The following is a 19,950-nucleotide window of genomic DNA, read 5'->3' on the forward strand; positions in this document are numbered from 1 at the left end:
TCTTGGTCTTGCTCAAAAACCTCTTTCGATGTATGGGCAGCTCTGATCATTGTATTCTGACAGTGGAGGAGTCCTGCTGTCAGAGTACTAAAGCAAAGAAGGGGGATTCCTCCATCCATCTTGTTTGAGTGAAGGCAGGAATCTGTTCAGCCTGCTGGAAAAAAATAGCGTGTACTAGTACTTGTACTCATGTAAATGCTTCGATACCTAAAAACAATATTTTGCAGTGTGATTTGAGCTCATACATAATGAATGGGTTCATATCATACTGCAAAGAATTGCATGTGATATGAACAGGAATACGGTGCGATTCCTGTCCGAATCCCATGCCTTGTCATAGTGACTTCAGCCTGGGTTCACACAGGAGTGGTGCAGGAAATCGCACTGCATTCCTGTTCAAATCACATGCGATTCTTTGCAGTATGATATGAACCCATTAATTTTGTATAGGCTCATATCTCGCCACAAAAGGTATCAGTTACTGGTATCAGTGAGTACTTGAGCACAAGTATTGGTACTCGTAATTGCCAGTGCAAAACAGGTATTGGCGCAGCCCCAGTGTGTACCCATCTTTAGACAATGTGTCCGGGTGTTTAATGGACTCAAAGACAAAGCTCCTAGGAAAAAACAAATCTGCAAAGATGAGAATAAAGATAACAGGGAAAACATGAAAACATTTGTCATTGTTATTACTCATGCACAAGAACACTATTCTGTAGGTGAGCATACACTATACAATCTGATTGTACAATCTCTACGCAATCTCTGTTAGATTTACCAAAATATTGTAATATATGGACAAACCTAAACAATTAATTTAACTAGTATCCAATCAGTCAGGCCTTTGTACTACATAGTTGGTGGTAGATCCAAAAGATATTGTACAATAAGATTGTATAGTGTATTGTAAGCTGGAGGCTGCCCATAAATGAATCCGTATATATATATTTTTAATCAGTCTATGTCCGATCACAGAAAACTGAGCAGATCCCCCCCATCCACACAACTAAGGTGGTGCAGACATGTGTGTCCTGTGCAGAGCTCTCTTTTATCAGCAAGGGGATGTACAGACATTGTGTGCATCCCTGTGCCAGCGTATCATTCACTTCTATTGGGACCTGCACCTGTATGTCATGTTAGGATACGGTGGCTGTGTCCATGCAGCCTCATGTCCCAGTAGATAAGAATGGGGTACTGGCATGGGGATACACACAACACCTATGCAGTTAGTTTTGCACAGAGTGACCCTGATCGCCGTCAACGCCGCTCGCGGCTCCTTCTCGCATCGGAAAATCCCCTAGGAGAAGCACTCTCCCTGGGGGTTTACCAAGCGTGCGCGCTCCTGAGTCCAGCATTTGCGTGCATAAACACAGAGTGCCAGACTCGGCCCCACCCCCGGCGTCCGCATCATTGGATTTGATTGACAGCAGCAGGAGCCAATGGCTGCGCTGCTATCAATCTATCCAATGAAGAGCCGAGACCCCCGGCTAGAGAGCGTTTGCGTGTCTCCGGGACGGGAACAAACGGGCTCAGGTCAGTAAAACACGGGGCTGGGGGCTGGTCAGTGACAAAAGTTTTTTCACCTTAATGCATCCTATAAAAAACATGAAAGTTTACAGCCCCTTTAACAGTGATATGAAGCATGAAAGTATGTTAGTTACCTGTTTGCTGAATAGTGAGTGGCAGCCCAGCAGCACAGAGACATCAGTCAGCTTGGCTGATCAGCTAGAGAGGAGGGGGTCCAAGGAAAAGGACACAGGAGGAGGGGGCACTACAAAGAGGAGGAATGGGCTCCAAGAGAGAGATAACATTTAGGAGATTAGGGGGGCAGAGCTGGTGATGTCCCTCGGACACGGGACATTGTGAAAGTGAAAGTAGGAGTGATAGAGATGAGTGGAGAGGGGGGAGAGAAGACGCTGTTTAGGAGAGGGAAAGCACTGATAGCCGATGCTCCACTCTATCACTCACATGTACTGGTATAGTGCACAGTGCAGACAGGGGGCGGGCGCTACGATCGAGCTTACATGTAGGGACAAAGCCGCTTTCTGTCTGCTGTGTTACATTCTGCAGCCTGTTCTGTGGTGGACATGATTGTACCAGGCAAACTGCGCCCTCCTCCTGCACTAAATCATTGCGCTCAGGGCAGCTGCCCGCCCCGCCCCTGCCTAGTACCGGCCCTGGGTGACATGTAAGGTTGAGGGTTAGTGTAGGATACATGTAAGGTTGGGGGTTAGTGTAGGATACATGTCAGGTTGGGGGTTAGTGTAGGATACATGTTAGGTTGGGGGTTAGTGTAGGATACATGTAAGGTTGGGGGTTAGTGTAGGATACATGTCAGGTTGGGGGTTAGTGTAGGATACATGTAAGGTTGAGGGTTAGTGTAGGATACATGTCAGGTTGGGGGTTAGTGTAGGATACATGGCAGGTTGGGGGTTAGTGTAGGATACATGTCAGGTTGGGGGTTAGTGTAGGATACATGTAAGGTTGAGGGTTAGTGTAGGATACATGTAAGGTTGGGGGTTAGTGTAGGATACATGTCAGGTTGAGGGTTAGTGTAGGATACATGTCAGGTTGGGGGTTAGTGTAGGATACATGGCAGGTTGGGGGTTAGTGTAGGTGACATGTCAGGTTGAGGGTTAGTGTAGGATACATGGCAGGTTGGGGGTTAGTGTAGGATACATGTAAGGTTGGGGGTTAGTGTAGGATACATGTCAGGTTGGGGGTTAGTGTAGGATACATGGCAGGTTGGGGGTTAGTGTAGGATACATGGCAGGTTGGGGGTTAGTGTAGGATACATGTAAGGTTGGGGGTTAGTGTAGGATACATGTCAGGTTGGGGGTTAGTGTAGGATACATGTAAGGTTGAGGGTTAGTGTAGGATACATGGCAGGTTGGGGGTTAGTGTAGGATACATGGCAGGTTGGGGGTTAGTGTAGGATACATGGCAGGTTGGGGGTTAGTGTAGGATACATGTAAGGTTGGGGGTTAGTGTAGGATACATGTCAGGTTGGGGGTTAGTGTAAGATACGTGTAAGGTTGAGGGTTAGTGTAGGATACATGTCAGGTTGAGGGTTAGTGTAGGATACATGTAAGGTTGAGGGTTAGTGTAGGATACATGTAAGGTTGAGGGTTAGTGTAGGATACATGTCAGGTTGGGGGTTAGTGTAGGATACATGGCAGGTTGGGGGTTAGTGTAGGATACATGTAAGGTTGAGGGTTAGTGTAGGATACATGTCAGGTTGAGGGTTAGTGTAGGATACATGTAAGGTTGGGGGTTAGTGTATGATACATGTAAGGTTGAGGGTTAGTGTAGGATACATGTAAGGTTGAGGGTTAGTGTAGGGTACATGTAAGGTTGAGGGTTAGTGTAGGATACATGTAAGGTTGAGGGTTAGTGTAGGATACATGTCAGGTTGGGGGTTAGTGTAGGATACATGGCAGGTTGGGGGTTAGTGTAGGATACATGTAAGGTTGGGGGTTAGTGTAGGATACATGTAAGGTTGGGGGTTAGTGTAGGATACATGTAAGGTTGAGGGTTAGTGTAGGATACATGTAAGGTTGGGGGTTAGTGTAGGTGACATGTAAGGTTGGGGGTTAGTGTAGGAGACATGTCAGGTTGGGGGTTGGTATAGGATACATGTCAGGTTGGGGGTTGGTATAGGATACATGTCAGGTTGGGGGTTAGTGTAGGATACATGTCAGGTTGGGGGTTAGTGTAGGATACATGTCAGGTTGGGGGTTGGTATAGGATACATGTCAGGTTGGGGGTTGGTATAGGATACATGTCAGGGTGGGGGTTGGTGTAGGATACATGTCAGGTTGGGGGTTGGTATAGGATACATGTCAGGTTGGGGGTTAGTGTAGGTGACATGTCGTGAACATTCTTCAAACATCACCAACAGCCTCAAAGAACCATGCAGTACAATAAACAATGCAAAGTGATATTCCTATTATTAGAAAGTGAATGAACACGGACTTCATACCCGAGTGTCTGGAGCTGTTGGATGACATGGAACCAGGAGCACTTCTGAGAGGTTTAAATTGACAAGAAATCAACTTCCTGGAATCTGGAAGCTGAAAAAGATGATTTTTAAAATAAAATATACTTCTGATCCCAACACTGCTGCATGGAATGACTTCAAAGCTAACGTGTGATTGGGCCCCAGCAGAGTATTCCTAGAGACAAAGGCCCAGATTCACAAAGGAGATACGACGGCGTATCTCCTGATACGCCGTCGTATCTCTGAGTGGAGCCGTCGTATCTATGCGCCTGATTCTTAGAATCAGTTACGCATAGATTTCCCTTAGATCCGACTGGCGTAAGTGTGTTACACCTTCGTATTGTATTTGGAGCAATGCACACTGGGATATGTCCACGGACGGCGCATGCGCCGTTTGTGAAAAACGTCAATCACGTCGGGTCACATAACATTAACATAAAACACGCCCCCCTGTCCCACATTTGAATTAGGCGGGCTTACGCCGGCCTATTTACGCTACGCCGCCGCAACTTACGGAGCAAGTGCTTTGAGAATACTGCACTTGCCCGTCTAAGTTGCGGAGGCGTAACGTAAATAGGATACGTTACGTCCGCTCAAAGATACGCGGCTGTACGTGAATCCGGGCCAAAACCTTTTCTCTTACAGTATGTTCATACTAGTTCATTGCAGTAATGCACAATAAAACTCACAGCTTTACCATGCCTAATCCCTGGGCACAGTAACACATGCAACACAGTGAGATGCATTGTGGTGGCACCCCCAATGCACATACCTAACACTAAACACTTGGATTGATGTTCTGTTTCAAATGCCACTTTATGTATTGCCACACATGTGGTATGTAAGGGGGCGAGGAGTGGGTTAAGTGGAAGTTCTATTTTTAGGTGGAACTCCGCTTTAATATTGCAAAATTTTATTAGAACAAAAACATGACATTTTCAGTTTTTTTATGCTGTACTGTACTGGAATGTTTTCAGAGATCAAATGTATTGTATTATGCAAATATCTAATTTGTATGCCAATAATTGACACGTTGCCACTTTCTTGATTTGAAGCACTGTACATATTTAAAAAAAAATCCTTTACAAATAATGCATATTTTAAAATGTTATTACTAATGAGTTATTACTAATAACATTTTAAAATATGCATTATTTGTAATGGAATTTTGTAGTGCAGTTATACAGTATAGTGTACAGTATATGGCAGGCCCAGCAAATGCAATACTGTGTACAATTATTAATATCATCATCATCACACTCCACCTGCCCTGCAATACTGTACAATATAGATTCAGTGTGCACTGCAGCAGTGTCACTCACACTGCACACTGAATCTACATTGTACAGTATTGCTGGGCAGGTGGAGTGTCATGATGATGATATTAATTATTGTACACAGTATTGCATTTGCTGGGCCTGCCTGGGCATGTGGAGTGGAGGTGGAGTCATGTGATTGCATTGTAGAATATAAAAAAAAAAAGTCACAGTTACTTTGCTGAGTAACTAGTTGCTTTGGGCCAGATCCACAAAAACCCGGCGCAACGTAACTTTTTCAATTTAAGTTACACGGCCGGAAAATTTCTACCTAAGTGCCCGATCCACAAAGCACCTACCTAGAAATTTTCGGCTGTGTAACTTAAATCAGGCCGGCGCAAGAAGTTCCTATTCAAATGGGGCGAGTCCCATTTAAATTAGGCGCGCTCCCGCGCCGGCCGTACTGCGCATGCTCACGACATCATTTTCCCGACGTTCTTAGCGCAGTTTTACGTTCTGCCGGGTTTTGAGAATCGCGACGGGCGTAAAAAAAAAATACGAGTTGCGGCGGGAAAAAAAAAATGTGAAAAAAAAAAAAAAGACGGCGACGCGGGATACAAGGGTCTACTTTTACAAGGTGTAAACAGTTTAGGCCTTGTAAAAGCAGCCCTAATTTTACGATTGCAAACTAATACTTACGGAGAAAAAACGAAGCTGAAAAGCTTTGTGGATCTCCGTAAGTGCTAATTTGCATACCCGAAGCGGCATTTCGACTCAAAATGCCCCCAGCGGCGGCTGAGGTACTGCATCCTAAGATCCGGCAGTGTAAGTCCCTTACACATGTCGGATCTTCTCCCTATCTTTTGGAAACTGATTCTGTGGATCAGTTCCAACGATAGAAACATGGATACGACGGCGTAACAGCAGATACGCCGGCATATCCCTTTTGTGGATCTGGCCCTTTGCCAATGAAGTAACTGAGTCACTAACTCAATTACCTTTTTGGCCAAGTAATTTGTAACTGTAACTAATTACTTTTTTAAAGGAAGATGAGCAACACTGTTTATTAGGGCCCTTTCACACGTACGGACCGTATGTCCGCATTTTCATCCGTCCGTTTGCGGATGAAAACGGGACATACATGGGTCCCTATGTGATTCCGGGTGTCAGCGGATAAACATCCGCTGACACCCGTAATTTGTCCGCCTCCGCAAAGATCCGCATTTGCAGACGGAAGAAATCCTATTTTTCTTCCGTCTGGCGGATCGGATGGGATGAACACGGACACACGGTCCGTGTTCATCCGATCCCCCATAGGGGAGAGCGGAGGAAAGACAGGGCGGTCCCTGCACAGTGTGCGGGGACCGCCCTGTCAGCTGCCAGCTCAGCGGGGATTTTACAGAGGATCCCGCTGAGCTTTGCGGACACACGGAGCGGATCATTACTGATCAGCTCCATGTGAAAGGGCCCTAAGTCTACGTGGGGTGGGGGGGGGGGGGTTGGCAATTTTGTAGTACTTACCCTCTCTGTCTCCTTAGCTCTGCCCCTTCGGTTCGGCCTTTCTTCGTTGCCTTTGCCCGAGTAGTAAGGAAGGTATATTTTTCGGCTCAGCAGTTCAAGTTTAGGGACTGCGGTTTGTTTTACAGAGTTTTGGAGATGTGCGGTCACACAGGCCCGGCAGGCAATGCAGGTTCGGGGTCGGAGGCGCTGTTCTTCGTGGCGGGATAGAGGGGAAAAGGTGACTGCGCTGGAACCACTGCAACAGAGCAGAGCATAGACATTAGCATAGCATAGACTTTAACTCCAGTGAAAGAAAAAACATTGTCTCAGTTCATATGTTTTAAAGTAAACATGCTTTTTATTATATCATGTGCCTATCCCCCAAACTCCATGCAGGGAGCCGGACACATGGATTAAATTTTTTTTTTTTTTGGAAGCACATCATTAGAGCCTGAGGCTCTAATTGGCTTAAAAAAAGGGTGGGCTCGGGACGCAGAGCACTGTGCCCCGAGCCGACCCAGTTGTGTGACAATAGCGAATTAAAATTAGCTATTATCTTCCTTATTCTTCTCCCGGCCAACCAGGAAGCGGGTCTGAGACTTGATTGGCCAGGACTCCGGGAGTCCTAAGACTCCCGGCCAATCAGGTCTCAGACCCACTTCCTGTTTGACCGGGAGGAGAATAAGGAAGACACCACTCCAGGTGCAGAAGGACTGCATTACGTAGCTATTCCAGCACACTACCACCTCAAGACAAGGCTAAATGATTAGCCTCTTACCTGACTGGTTCACACCACTACATTGCGGTGGTGTGCGCTGAAAATAATACTGCATACACTCCTTTTTTTCCGGCACAGTGCAGTGCGAATCAATCCATCACGATGCAGCCGATAGACCTTAATCAAATGTTGCTGTGTGACATTTCGATAAAGTTTGTTTTAAAAAAAAAAAGGGGACTTATCAAGCAAGAGTCCCCTTTTTTTTTAAAACAAACTTTATCGAAATGTCACACAGCAACATTTCATTAAGGTCTATCGGCTGCATCGTGATGGATTGATTCGCACTGCACTGTGCCGAAAAAAAGGATCTAAATGATCTAAACAAAGCCTTTTTTTATGTAGTCCCATTTATCACACTCCCTGATAATTGAAGAGCTCTGACTGGCAGAATGCTCACTGCTGTGTGTAAGAGGCAGTGCAATGTGTTATTACAATGCTATGCCAAAATATATAGAGGTCTATTTATATAAAAAAAAATTGCAGGCCAAATGTCACAAGTATTAGCACAACTGTTACATATTTTCTCCCAATATTTTATATAATATCTAATATTTCCTATTATTGTCAGCTCCATCTAGTGTCCATAATGCAGTATCATCCTAAATGAGATATTTCAGCAATATACCACATTATGGCCCGGATTCAGAAAGCACTTACGCCGACGTATCTCGATATACGCCGCGTAAGTGTAAATTTGCGCCCTCGTATCTGTGCGCCATACCCACGGAACTAGATACGCCTGAAAATCGGCTTCTTCGTAACTTTCCTACACCGGCGTATCGTGGGCGCATATTTACGATGGACGCATCTTGCACTCCCATTGATATCCTATTCAAATATACAAATGACCGAGATACGCCGATTCACTAACGTACTTGCGCCCGGCGCAGTAGTATACGCCGTTTACGTAAGGCGTACGTCCGGCGTATAGTTACTCCACCAAAAGCAGGGGTAAGTCATGTTAAGGTATGGACGTCGGGAATGTCGCAACAGCTGTCGTATTTTACGTCGTTTACGTAAGTCGTACGTGAATGGGGCTGGGCGTAGGTTACGTTCACGTCGTAGGCATTGAGCAGGCGTATCTTAGGGAGTATATGCGACGTGATTCCGCGCATGCACCGTTCGTTAGGCCCTTAATTTGCATGGGGTCACGGTTAATTTACATGTAGCACGCCCACTACCTTTCTACTTTGAATTAGGCGGGCTTACGCCGGCCAATTTACGTTACGCTGGCGCAAATATGGGAGCGAGTGCTTTGTGAATACTCAGCTTGCCTCTCAAAGTAACGTTGGCGTAGCGCATATGAGATGCGCTACGCCGGCACAAAGATGCGCCTCTCTACCTGAATCCGGGCCTATGAATCTATAGCGCTAAAAAAAAAAGTAAATAAAGTTTTTTTTGCAGGGCGCAGCGGTGAGGTGTGGTGACTTCACTGTGCATCTTGGAAACATTAGAAGCTGCATTTTTTTTTTTCAAAAAAATAAATAAATCCTATTTACAGAAACTTTTTTTCAACATTATGTATTTGGGGGGTAGGAGCTGTCATTTAGGCAGCCATTCAATTTTCATGTTAAAACGCTAAATTGCTTGTTGTGTTTGGAATTAGCGCTTCTGCAAAAGCCATAAACAAAGCCAGGACAATATGACATTCAGATTGAAGATAGAGTAGAATAGACATTGTGGGGCAGATCCACATACATCTGCGCCGGGCGCAGCGTATGTAAGATAGATACGCTGCTGTAACTTACTTTGCTTTTGTTTGAATCCTCAACGAATTTGCGCCGTAAGTTACAGCGGTGTAGTGTATCTCTCGTGGCGTAAGGGCGCAGAATTCAAATGGATCTAATGGGGGCGTGTTTTATGTTAATACGTCGTGACCCGACGTAAACAACGTTTTTTTGGAACTGCGCATGCGCCGTCCCTGGGGGTATCCCAGTGCGCATGCTTACGACGGTGCTCGTGCTTACGACGGTGACGTCATTCTACGCAAATTCCTATTCATGAACGACTTACGCAAACGACATAAAAAATTCAAAATTGTACGCGGGAAGGACGGCCATACCTAACATTGAGTACGCCTCAGTATAGCAGCTTTAACTATACGCCGGAAAAAGCCGAACGCAAACGACGGAAAAAATGCGCCGGGTCGACGTACGTTCGTGGATTGCCGTAAATAGCTAATTTGCATACTCAACGCTGATTTCGATGGGAACGCCACCTAGCGGCCGCCGAAAAATTGCAGCTTAGATCCGACGGCGTACGAAGTGGTACGCCTGTCGGATCTAGACGAGATGCCGTCGTATCTTGTTTTGAGGATTCAAAACAAAGATACGACGCGGGAATTTTGAAATTACGCCAGCGTATCAATAGATACGCCGGCGTAATTTCTTTGTGGATCTGCCCCTGTGACTTTAGCATAGCTGCAGAGTTGCCTTGCCTTGGCTGTTGAAATATCAGAGAGGGGTAGTGGAGGGATTCTGATTCAGATGACTGATCTCTGTGGCACTGGGCATAGTGTGCATGGTGGTGGGGGTCACTTCTGCAAGGAAGTGCGGATAGTGAGGGGCGGAGGGGGCGTGGTGGGGGCCGGGGGTTATCTGCACAGCAGCTGGAGATTTTCTGATTGCTTTGCACTTATACTACTGTATGTAATTCACAGCGCAGTGGCAGTCAGCTGTTCATACACCATACCTGGATGTGTGATTTCTCACTGGCTCAGGTTTAGTGTGTCGCCTCTTCCCAGAATTAATTGTTCCATAACACTTCAGCAACTGCTCGGCTGATGTCCGATAAGATCCCAGCTGTGATCTCCCGTCTCCTCTCCTTGACATTCCTACACATGAAAAATAAAAGTATCTGAGCAGATGGAACACTCAGTTCAATAGAACTTTACTCATTCTACTACTTTTGTTATTACTGTTTTTTATAGGTTTTAAGTTTTATTTTTTATTTTATTTAATACTATTTTTTGTTACTTATTTTTATTGTTTACCGCTCTTTTACTCGTGGCTAAAGATTCGAATTTTAAAGCGGGGTTCCGGGCATAATTTTTATTTTTTTTTGCAAGCTAAAATGAATCACATTAAATAGTCCCTAAAACATATTAACCACTTAAGACCCGGCCAGTTTTTGCGATTCGGCACTGCGTCGCTTTAACTGACAATTGCGCGGTCGTGCGACGTGGCTCCCAAACAAAATTGGCGTCCTTTCTTTCCCACAAATAGAGCTTTCTTTTGGTGGTATTTGATCACCTCTGCGGTTTTTATTTTTTGCGCTATAAACAAAAATAGAGCGACAATTTTGAAAAAAATTCAATATTTTTTCCTTTTTGCTATAATAAATATCCCCCAAAAATATATATATATATATAAAAAAAAAAATAATTTCCTCAGTTTAGGCCGATACGTATTCTTCTACCTATTTTTGGTACAAAAATCGTAATAAGCGTTTATCGATTGGTTTGCGCAAAATTTATAGCGTTTACAAAAAAGGTGATAGTTTTATTGCATTTTTATTTTATTTTTTTACTACTAATGGCGGCGATCAGTGATTTTTTCCGTGACTGCGACATTATGACGGACACTTCGGACAATTTTGACACATTTTTGGGACCATTGTCATTTTCACAGCAAAACATGCATTAAAAATGCATTGTTTACTGTGAAAATGACAATTGCAGTTTGGGAGTTAACCACAAGGGGGCGCTGAAGGGGTTAAGTGTGACCTCATTTGTGTTTCTAACTGTAGGTGGGTGTGGCTGTAGGTGTGACGTCATTGATTGTGTTTTCCTATAAAAGGGAACACACGATCGATGATGGCGCCACAGTGAAGAACGGGGAAGCTGTTTTTACACACAGCTCTCCCCGTTCTTCAGCTCCGGGGACCGATCGCGGGACTCCAGCGACGTTCGGATCCCGCGGTCACGGAGCTTCGGACCGGGTCGCGGGCACGCGCCCGCGACCCACGGCTGGGCACTTAAAGAGGACGTACAGGTACGTGCTTGTGCCCAGCCGTGCCATTCTGCCAACGTATATGTGCAGGAGGCGGTCCTTAAGTGGTCAATAGCTCCCCAATCGTTCCAGAAATCATTGCAAACACTTGCCTTCTATCCTCCAGCTCATGTTGTGGCCGTATCCATCATATGTGTGGGCATATGAAGCCCAGTTCCTTCTTCTTCCTGGTTTTCAGGGAGAGGTGCATGCTGGGCGATTTTTAGGCACAGTAATGCCCAGAGACTCCTGGGAAATGAGTGTCATCATTTTCCAGGAGGCAATGGAGTCTTAGGACAGGAAGTTGAACCACCTAGGACTAGGAAGTAGGCAGATTACGAAATCTGCCTAGTAACAACCAGATAGAGGTGAGTAAAAAAAAAATGTTTTACATTAAAGGCAAGCTGTTAAAAGAAAGTTCATTTTTAGGGTGGAACTCCGCTTTAAGGGCAAAGCTGAATGCAATTTTCCTTAAAAGGTGTATCTTTAACCACTTAATACCCGCACGCCGTCATATGACGTCCAAAACGAGGACCTGTTATCCCGGGTGGACACCATATGACGTCCTGGGCTTTGCGGGGGGATATCTCAATGATGCCTGCACCCAGAGGCATCATTGAGATATCATTTTTTAGCGGCGGCGATCCTGCGCACCGTAAGAAGAATCATAGTGGCCGTCCCGCTGCTAGAGCGTTCTTACAGGCGGCGGGAGGGGACAACCCCCCTCCCGCCGCCATCCGGTGCTTCTCCGGGCTCTCCTGTGCCATCGGGGGCCCGGAGAGATGATCGCCGTCCGCCGGATGTTTGCCATAGAGATGACTGGTGACCAGATGGTCACCAGTCATCTCTATGACCGTCGGAGGCCCGGGCGCGATGTGATGACGTCTCGCCCGGGTCCCCGTAAGTAAACAAACCGCAATTGCGGCTAGTTTGAATGAGATCGGTGAATTTTTTTTCACGATCTCATTCTCTCCAGCCTGGAGGAGAGATGTGAGGTATTTTTGACCCCGCATCTCTCCTTAAAGAGGACCTGTCACACACATTTCCTATTACAAGGGATGTTTACATTCCTTGTAATAGGAATAAAAGGGATTGAAAAAAAAAAAATGTAAAAAAAAAGTTAAAAAAATAAATAAAAAATAAATAATAATAATAAAAAAATTAAAATGCCCCTGTCCCCGGTAGCTCGCGCTCAGAAGCGTACGCACACGTAAGTCCCGCCCACACATGTAAACGTTGTTCAAACCACACATGTGAGGTGTTGCCGCGTGCGTTCGAGCGTGTGCAACAATGCTAGCACTAGACCTCCTCTGTAACTCTAAACTGGCAACTTGTAAAAATGTTAAAGTGTCGCCTATGGAGATTTTTAAGTAACGAAGTTTGGCGCCATTCCATGAGTGGACGCAATTTTAAAGCATGACATGTTAGGTATCTATTTACTCGGCGTAACCTCATCTTTCATATTTTACCAAAACATTGGGCTAACGTTACTGTTTTGTTATTTTTTAATTTATGAAACCATTTTTTTTACAAAAAAAAGCCGTTTGAAAAATGATTGCGCAAATACGGTGCAAGATAAAAAGTTGCAATGACCGCCATTTTATTCCCTAGGGTGTCTGCTAAAAAAACCATATATAATGTTTGGGGGTTCTGAGTAATTTTCTAGCAAAATAATGATGATTTGTACATGTAGGAGAGAAGTGCCAGAATAGGCCCGGGGAGGAGGTGGGTTTTAAAGCCGGGTATTGAAGTGGTTAAAGATATTTCAAACAACCCTTTATTAAAAATAAAGTAGCAAAAAGACTGTATACCATTGGTGTGCGCAGCCTACTGCATTAGGGTGTGCACCCAGAGCACAAACACACATATATATCAGCAGAGCAGTGGACGCTGTCAATAGTTTTTATTATTACTTTACTCTACTGTACTTTCAGGTAGGGGGCATGTATGCGGCTCACTACCACTGTGATTAAACACATTTGGAGCTGACTCAATGTTTGCCACCACCTGCCGATTGTTATGCAGAGAGCCGGAATGGTGACCTGCCTATGTAAACCAGGCAGATCGCCGTTCTGACAGGAGGGAAGGCATGGAGCCTGTGTCTCTGCAAAGCAGGGACATGGATCCATGCCTTCCCCTAGTAAACGCACCTCCCACAGTATAATAAAACACTGGCTAGGAACACAGTTAAAGCGGTGGTTCCCCTAAAAATAAACTTTTGACATCGCATTTAGCAAATAAATTACAATTAGAATCGGCTTGTTTTATTTAAAAAATACCTCCGTACGTATCGTTTCCTATATTCGGTCCCACCGCCACTTCCGGGTACGATGCAGGCGGTGGGCGTTCCTAATTGATGGACAGGCATCCGACCGACGCATCCATCGCGTCACGAGATGCCGAAAAAAGCCGAACGTCGGTGCGCAAGCGCCGTATAGAGCCGCACCTACGTTCGGCTTTTTTCGGCATCTCGTGACGCGATGGATGCGTCGGTCGTATGCCTGTCCATCAATTAGGAACGCCCACCGCCTGCATCGTACCCGGAAGTGGCGGTGGGACCGAATATAGGAAACGATACGTACGGAGGTATTTTTTAAATAAAACAAGCCGATTCTAATTGTAATTTATTTGCTAAATGCGATGTCAAAAGTTTATTTTTAGGGGAACCACCCCTTTAAGCCTTTGATCGCCCCTGATGTTAGCCCCTTCCCAACCTGTGTCAGTAGTACAGTGACAGTGCATACTTTTAGCACTGATCACCGTATTAGTGTCACTGTGTCACCAAAAAGTGGCAGAATGTCTGACGCAATATCGCAGTCCCAATGTAAGTCACTGATCGCCGCCATAACCAGTAAAAAAAAAAAAAAACACAAATATCCCATAGTTTGTAGATGCCATAACTTTTGTGCAAACCAATTTATATACATTTTATTGAGAATTTATTTTTTCACGAAAATATGTAGCAGAATATATATTGGCCTAAATTGCTGAAGAAATTTGATTTTTTCTATTTTTTTATTGGATATGTTTTATAGCAGAAAGTAGAGCTGCACGATTAATTGTGAAGAATCGAAATTGCAATCTTTTTCCCTTCCCAATCTTCAAAACAGCATGTCACGGTTCTCTAAGAGATGGTTTACACTACCGCGACCTGGGGGGGGGGGGGACTTGTGCCCCCCCAATTCGCGCGACATGACAAATTACCGTATCTGGCTATAACGCGCCTCGGCGTATAGCGCGCACCCCTGAACTTGAAAATTATTGGAAAAAAAATAAATACTTAGTTTGGATGCCCCTCGTCGGGTGTCTTGCCTGTCGTCCATCGCGTCCTGCCCGTCGTCCAACGCGTCCATCGGCGGCCTCGTCCGGTCCGGCGTCCTTCTGCGGCCATCGTGGTGTCCTCCCCGCTCGATCCCTGCTTCCCGCGCTGTGTTTGAACCACTGCGCCGGCATATACCGAGCGCAGTACACTCGGGTATAGTCGGGCAGGCTCGGCTCCTCTCGCGTAAAGGATGTACAGGACGTGACCGCGAGAGGAGCCGAGCCTGCCCGACTATACCGTATATCGCGCACCCACGATTTTGCCCTGATCTCCACACTTCCTGGTTGTCTGTTTCCTGATAACCACAGTCCTGGGAGCTTTCTCTCTGTGGTCACTAATCAAGGAGGTGTGATTACTGTGTGTCTAAAACCCCTCAGCACCAATCAGTTTAGTTTTCCAAACCATCACTGCCCTGTATTGTACATTATATGATTGATTTTTATCGTTTTTTAATCGTTTTTAAAAGGAATCAGTTAACTATTATGTCTCTATACCCTGTTAACAGTCATTTCAGCATAATTTTTTTTATTTACAACTCCTTTAACCACTTAAGCCCCGGACCAAAATGCAGCTAAAGGACCAGCCTCCTTTTTGCAAATCGGAACTGTGTCGCTTTAACTGACAATTGCGCGGTCGTGCGACGTGGCTCCCAAACAAAATTGGCGTCCTTTTTTCCCCACAAATAGAGCTTTCTTTTGGTGGTATTTGATCACCTCTGCGGTTTTTATTTTTTGGGCTATAAACAAAAATAGAGCGACAATTTTGAAAAAAATTCTATATTTTTTACTTTTTGCTATAATAAATATCCCCCAAAATATATAAAAAAAACATTTTATTTTTTCCTCAGTTTAGGCCGATACGTATTCTTCTACCTATTTTTGGTAAAAAAAATCGCAATAAGCGTTTATCGGTTGGTTTGCGCAAAATTTATAGCGTTTACCAAATAGGGGATAGTTTTATTGCATTTTTATTTTTTTTTATTTTTTTTTACTACTAATGGCGGCGATCAGCGATTTTTTTCATGACTGCGACATTATGGCGGACACTTCGGACAATTTTGACACATTTTTGGGACCATTGTCATTTTCACAGCAAAAAATGCATTTAAAATGCATTGTTTATTGTGAAAATGACCGTTGCAGTTTGGGAGTTAACCACAGGGGGCGCTGATGGGGTTATGTGTGACCTGAAGTGTGTTTACAACTGTAGGGGGGTGTGGCTGTAGGTGTGACGTCATCGATTGTGTCCCCCTATAAAAGGGATGACTTGATCGATACGCCGACACAGTGAAGAACGGGGAAGCCGTGTTTACACACGGCATTCCCCGTTCTTCAGCTGCGGGGACTGATCGCGGGACTCCAGCGGCGATCGGGTCCGCGAGTCCCACAGTGCAGGAGCTTCGGACCGGGTCGCGGGAGTGCGTCGCGGACGCGCGCCCGCGACCCACGGCTGGGCACTAGTACAGGACGTACTGTACGTGGATGTGCCCAGCCGTGCCATTCTGCTGACGTATATGTGCAGGAGGCGGTCCTTAAGTGGTTAAAGACCAAACCTTTTCTGATATTTGTCGCTTACAAGTAAAAAAATCATTATTTTCTGCTTGAAAATTACTTGGAACACCTAATAGAATAAAATGGTGGTTGTTGCAATATTTTATGTTATGGAAGAGCCCTGGGGCCATCATAAAAAAAAAAAATACTAAATTCTGAGTTTCAAAGTCAGAATTCTGAGATTAAAAAGACAGAATTCTGTGTTTCAAAGTCAGAATTCTGAGATTAAATGTCAGAATTCTGAGATTAAATGTCAGAATTCTGTGTTTCAAAGTCAGAATTCTGAGATTAAATGTCAGAATTCTGAGATTAAATGTCAGAATTCTGTGTTTCAAAGTCAGAATTCTGAGATTAAATGTCAGAATTCTGTGTTTTAAAGTCAGAATTCTGAGATTAAATGTCAGAATTCTGAGATTAAATGTCAGAATTCTGTGTTTCAAAGTCAGAATTCTGAGATTAAATGTCAGAATTCTGAGATTAAATGTCAGAATTCTGAGATTAAAAAGACAGAATTCTGTGTTTCAAAGTCAGAATTCTGAGATTAAATGTCAGAATTCTGTGTTTCAAAGTCAGAATTCTGAGATTAAATGTCAGAATTCTGAGATTAAAAAGACAGAATTCTGAGTTTCAAAGTCAGAATTCTGAGATTCTAAATATAGTAGTCTCTATTAGGAGGATTTTAGGAGCAATTAGCAATAATGTAGTAACACCCATAGACCATCATTCTGCAGACATACAAGTCTGGTGCTCTAGATATAGATCTGTAAATCTATCTTAGTTACAGCATACAGTATGGAGAAGCAGGCAATGCTGGGCTCTCTGGTTCCTCTACAGTCCCACAGGTTACTGTCATTTGCTCTAACATAAAGAGGGATGCTGAAAACGAGTGTATTGTGTGTGAGAGTGGGGGGGAGGGGGGGTGATGACACAGCTTCCATAGATAACAGAACACAATGCACCCCAACTTTTAGGAAACATTGCACTGTTGCCCCAACAAGAGGGAATTGTGAGCACAATGTGTGTCTTTGTTCAGAACGGATTGATTATAGCAATTACATGTCTGGACTAATTCTTACAGAGAATGAACCTCATATTACACATAAAAATCAATACAGGTATATAGCTTGAGAAATAGCTCAATGCATAGGGTGACAGACTTGTGATTGATATTTTGTGGGTTCGAATCCAGGAGACAGCACAATTTGTTTTTTAGTTATATGTATATATACATATTATTTTATACATTGCTCTTAGATTAAAATAGAGATGTCCCAATACCAATATTAGTAAATCAATATATTGAAAATGTATATGTCTTCAAAAAATTAAGCTCTGAGCTGGATTCGAACCCAAAACTTAGAAACACAGAAGTCTATTACTCTAACCATTGAGCTATAACCCAAATCATAAAACTCTGCTGTTTTTTTAGGTTTAATATGGGGTTCATTCTCTGTAAGAATTAGTCCAGACATGTGATTGCTATGATCAAGCCGTTCTGACCATAGACACACATTGTCCTTCTGCCTTCTAGCCATTCACAATTCCCTCATGTTGGGGCAACAGTGCAATGTTTCCTTAAAGTTGGGGTGCATTGTGTTCTGTTATCTATGGAAGCTGTGTCACCCCCCCACTCACACACAGACAATACACTCGTTTTCAGCATCCCTCTTTATGTTAGAGCAAATGACAGCAAATGGAGGAACCAGAGAGCCCAGCACTGCCTGCTTCCCCATACTGTATGTTGTAACTTAAATAGATTTACAGATCTATATACAGAGCAAAAGACTTGTATGTCTGCAGAATGATGGTCTATGGGTGTTACTACATTATTCTTAATTGCTCCTAAAATCCTCCTAATAGAGACTACTATATTTAGAAACTCAGAATTCTGATATTAAATCTCAGAATTCTGACTTTGAAACTCTGAATTCTGACTTTTAATCTCAGAATTCTGACTTTTAATCTCAGAATTCTGACTTTGAATCTCAGAATTCTGACTTTTAATCTCAGAATTCTGACTTTTAATCTCAGAATTCTGACTTTGAATCTCAGAATTCTGACTTTTAATCTCAGAATTCTGACTTTTAATCTCAGAATTCTGACTTTGAAACTCAGAATTCTGACTTTTAATCTCAGAATTCTGACTTTGAAACTCAGAATTCTGACTTTTAATCTCAGAATTCTGACTTTTAATCTCAGAATTCTGACTTTGAAACTCAGAATTCTGACTTTGAAACTCAGAATTCTGACTTTGAAACTCAGAATTCTGACTTTGAATCTCAGAATTCTGACTTTTAATCTCAGAATTCTGACTTTTAATCTCAGAATTCTGACTTTGAAACTCAGAATTCTGACTTTTAATCTCAGAATTCTGACTTTTAATCTCAGAATTCTGACTTTGAAACTCAGAATTCTGACTTTGAAACTCAGAATTCTGACTTTTAATCTCAGAATTCTGACTTTTAATCTCAGAATTCTGACTTTGAAACTCAGAATTCTGACTTTTAATCTCAGAATTCTGACTTTTAATCTCAGAATTCTGACTTTGAATCTCAGAATTCTGACTTTTAATCTCAGAATTCTGACTTTTAATCTCAGAATTCAGAGTTTCAAAGTCAGAATTCTGAGATTTAATATCAGAATTCTGAGTTTCTAAATATAGTAGTCTCTATTAGGAGAATTTTAGGAGCAATTAAGAATAATGTAGTAACACCCATAGACCATCATTCTGCAGACATACAAGTCTTTTGCTCTGTATATAGATCTGTAAATCTATTTAAGTTACAGCATACAGTATGGGGAAGCAGGCAGTGCTGGGCTCTCTGGTTCCTCCATTTGCTGTCATCTGCTCTAACATAAAGAGGGATGCTGAAAACGAGTGTATTGTCTGTGTGTGAGTGGGGGGGGGTGACACAGCTTCCATAGATAACAGAACACAATGCACCCCAACTTTAAGGAAACATTGCACTGTTGCCCCAACATGAGGGAATTGTGAATGGCTAGAAGGCAGAAGGACAATGTGTGTCTATGGTCAGAACGGCTTGATCATAGCAATCACATGTCTGGACTAATTCTTACAGAGAATGAACCCCATATTAAACCTAAAAAAACAGCAGAGTTTTATGATTTGGGTTATAGCTCAATGGTTAGAGTAATAGACTTCTGTGTTTCTAAGTTTTGGGTTCGAATCCAGCTCAGAGCTTAATTTTTTGAAGACATATACATTTTCAATATATTGATTTACTAATATTGGTATTGGGACATCTCTATTTTAATCTAAGAGCAATGTATAAAATAATATGTATATATACATATAACTAAAAAACAAATTGTGCTGTCTCCTGGATTCGAACCCACAAAATATCAATCACAAGTCTGTCACCCTATGCATTGAGCTATTTCTCAAGCTATATACCTGTATTGATTTTTATGTGTAATATGAGGTTCATTCTCTGTAAGAATTAGTCCAGACATGTAATTGCTATAATCAATCCGTTCTGAACAAAGACACACATTGTGCTCACAATTCCCTCTTGTTGGGGCAACAGTGCAATG

General features: G+C 43.3%; 1 protein-coding gene across 1 annotated transcript in view; it reads right to left on the bottom strand.

Moving 5' to 3' along the window:
- The window catches only part of LOC120941493, a 38,131-nt gene that overhangs the window by 15,925 nt on the left and 2,256 nt on the right, over positions 1-19,950 (bottom strand). Inside the window, exons 2-4 of the mRNA XM_040354907.1 lie at positions 10,226-10,367; positions 6,778-7,012; positions 3,983-4,073 (exon numbers count right to left, since the gene is read on the bottom strand). Coding sequence (XP_040210841.1) covers positions 3,983-4,073; positions 6,778-7,012; positions 10,226-10,365 — 466 coding nt within the window. The 5' untranslated portion in view covers positions 10,366-10,367. The remainder of the gene's footprint in view (positions 1-3,982; positions 4,074-6,777; positions 7,013-10,225; positions 10,368-19,950) is intronic.

Source organism: Rana temporaria, chromosome 5, assembly GCF_905171775.1.
Source record: "Rana temporaria chromosome 5, aRanTem1.1, whole genome shotgun sequence".
NCBI classification, from domain to species: Eukaryota; Metazoa; Chordata; class Amphibia; order Anura; family Ranidae; genus Rana; species Rana temporaria.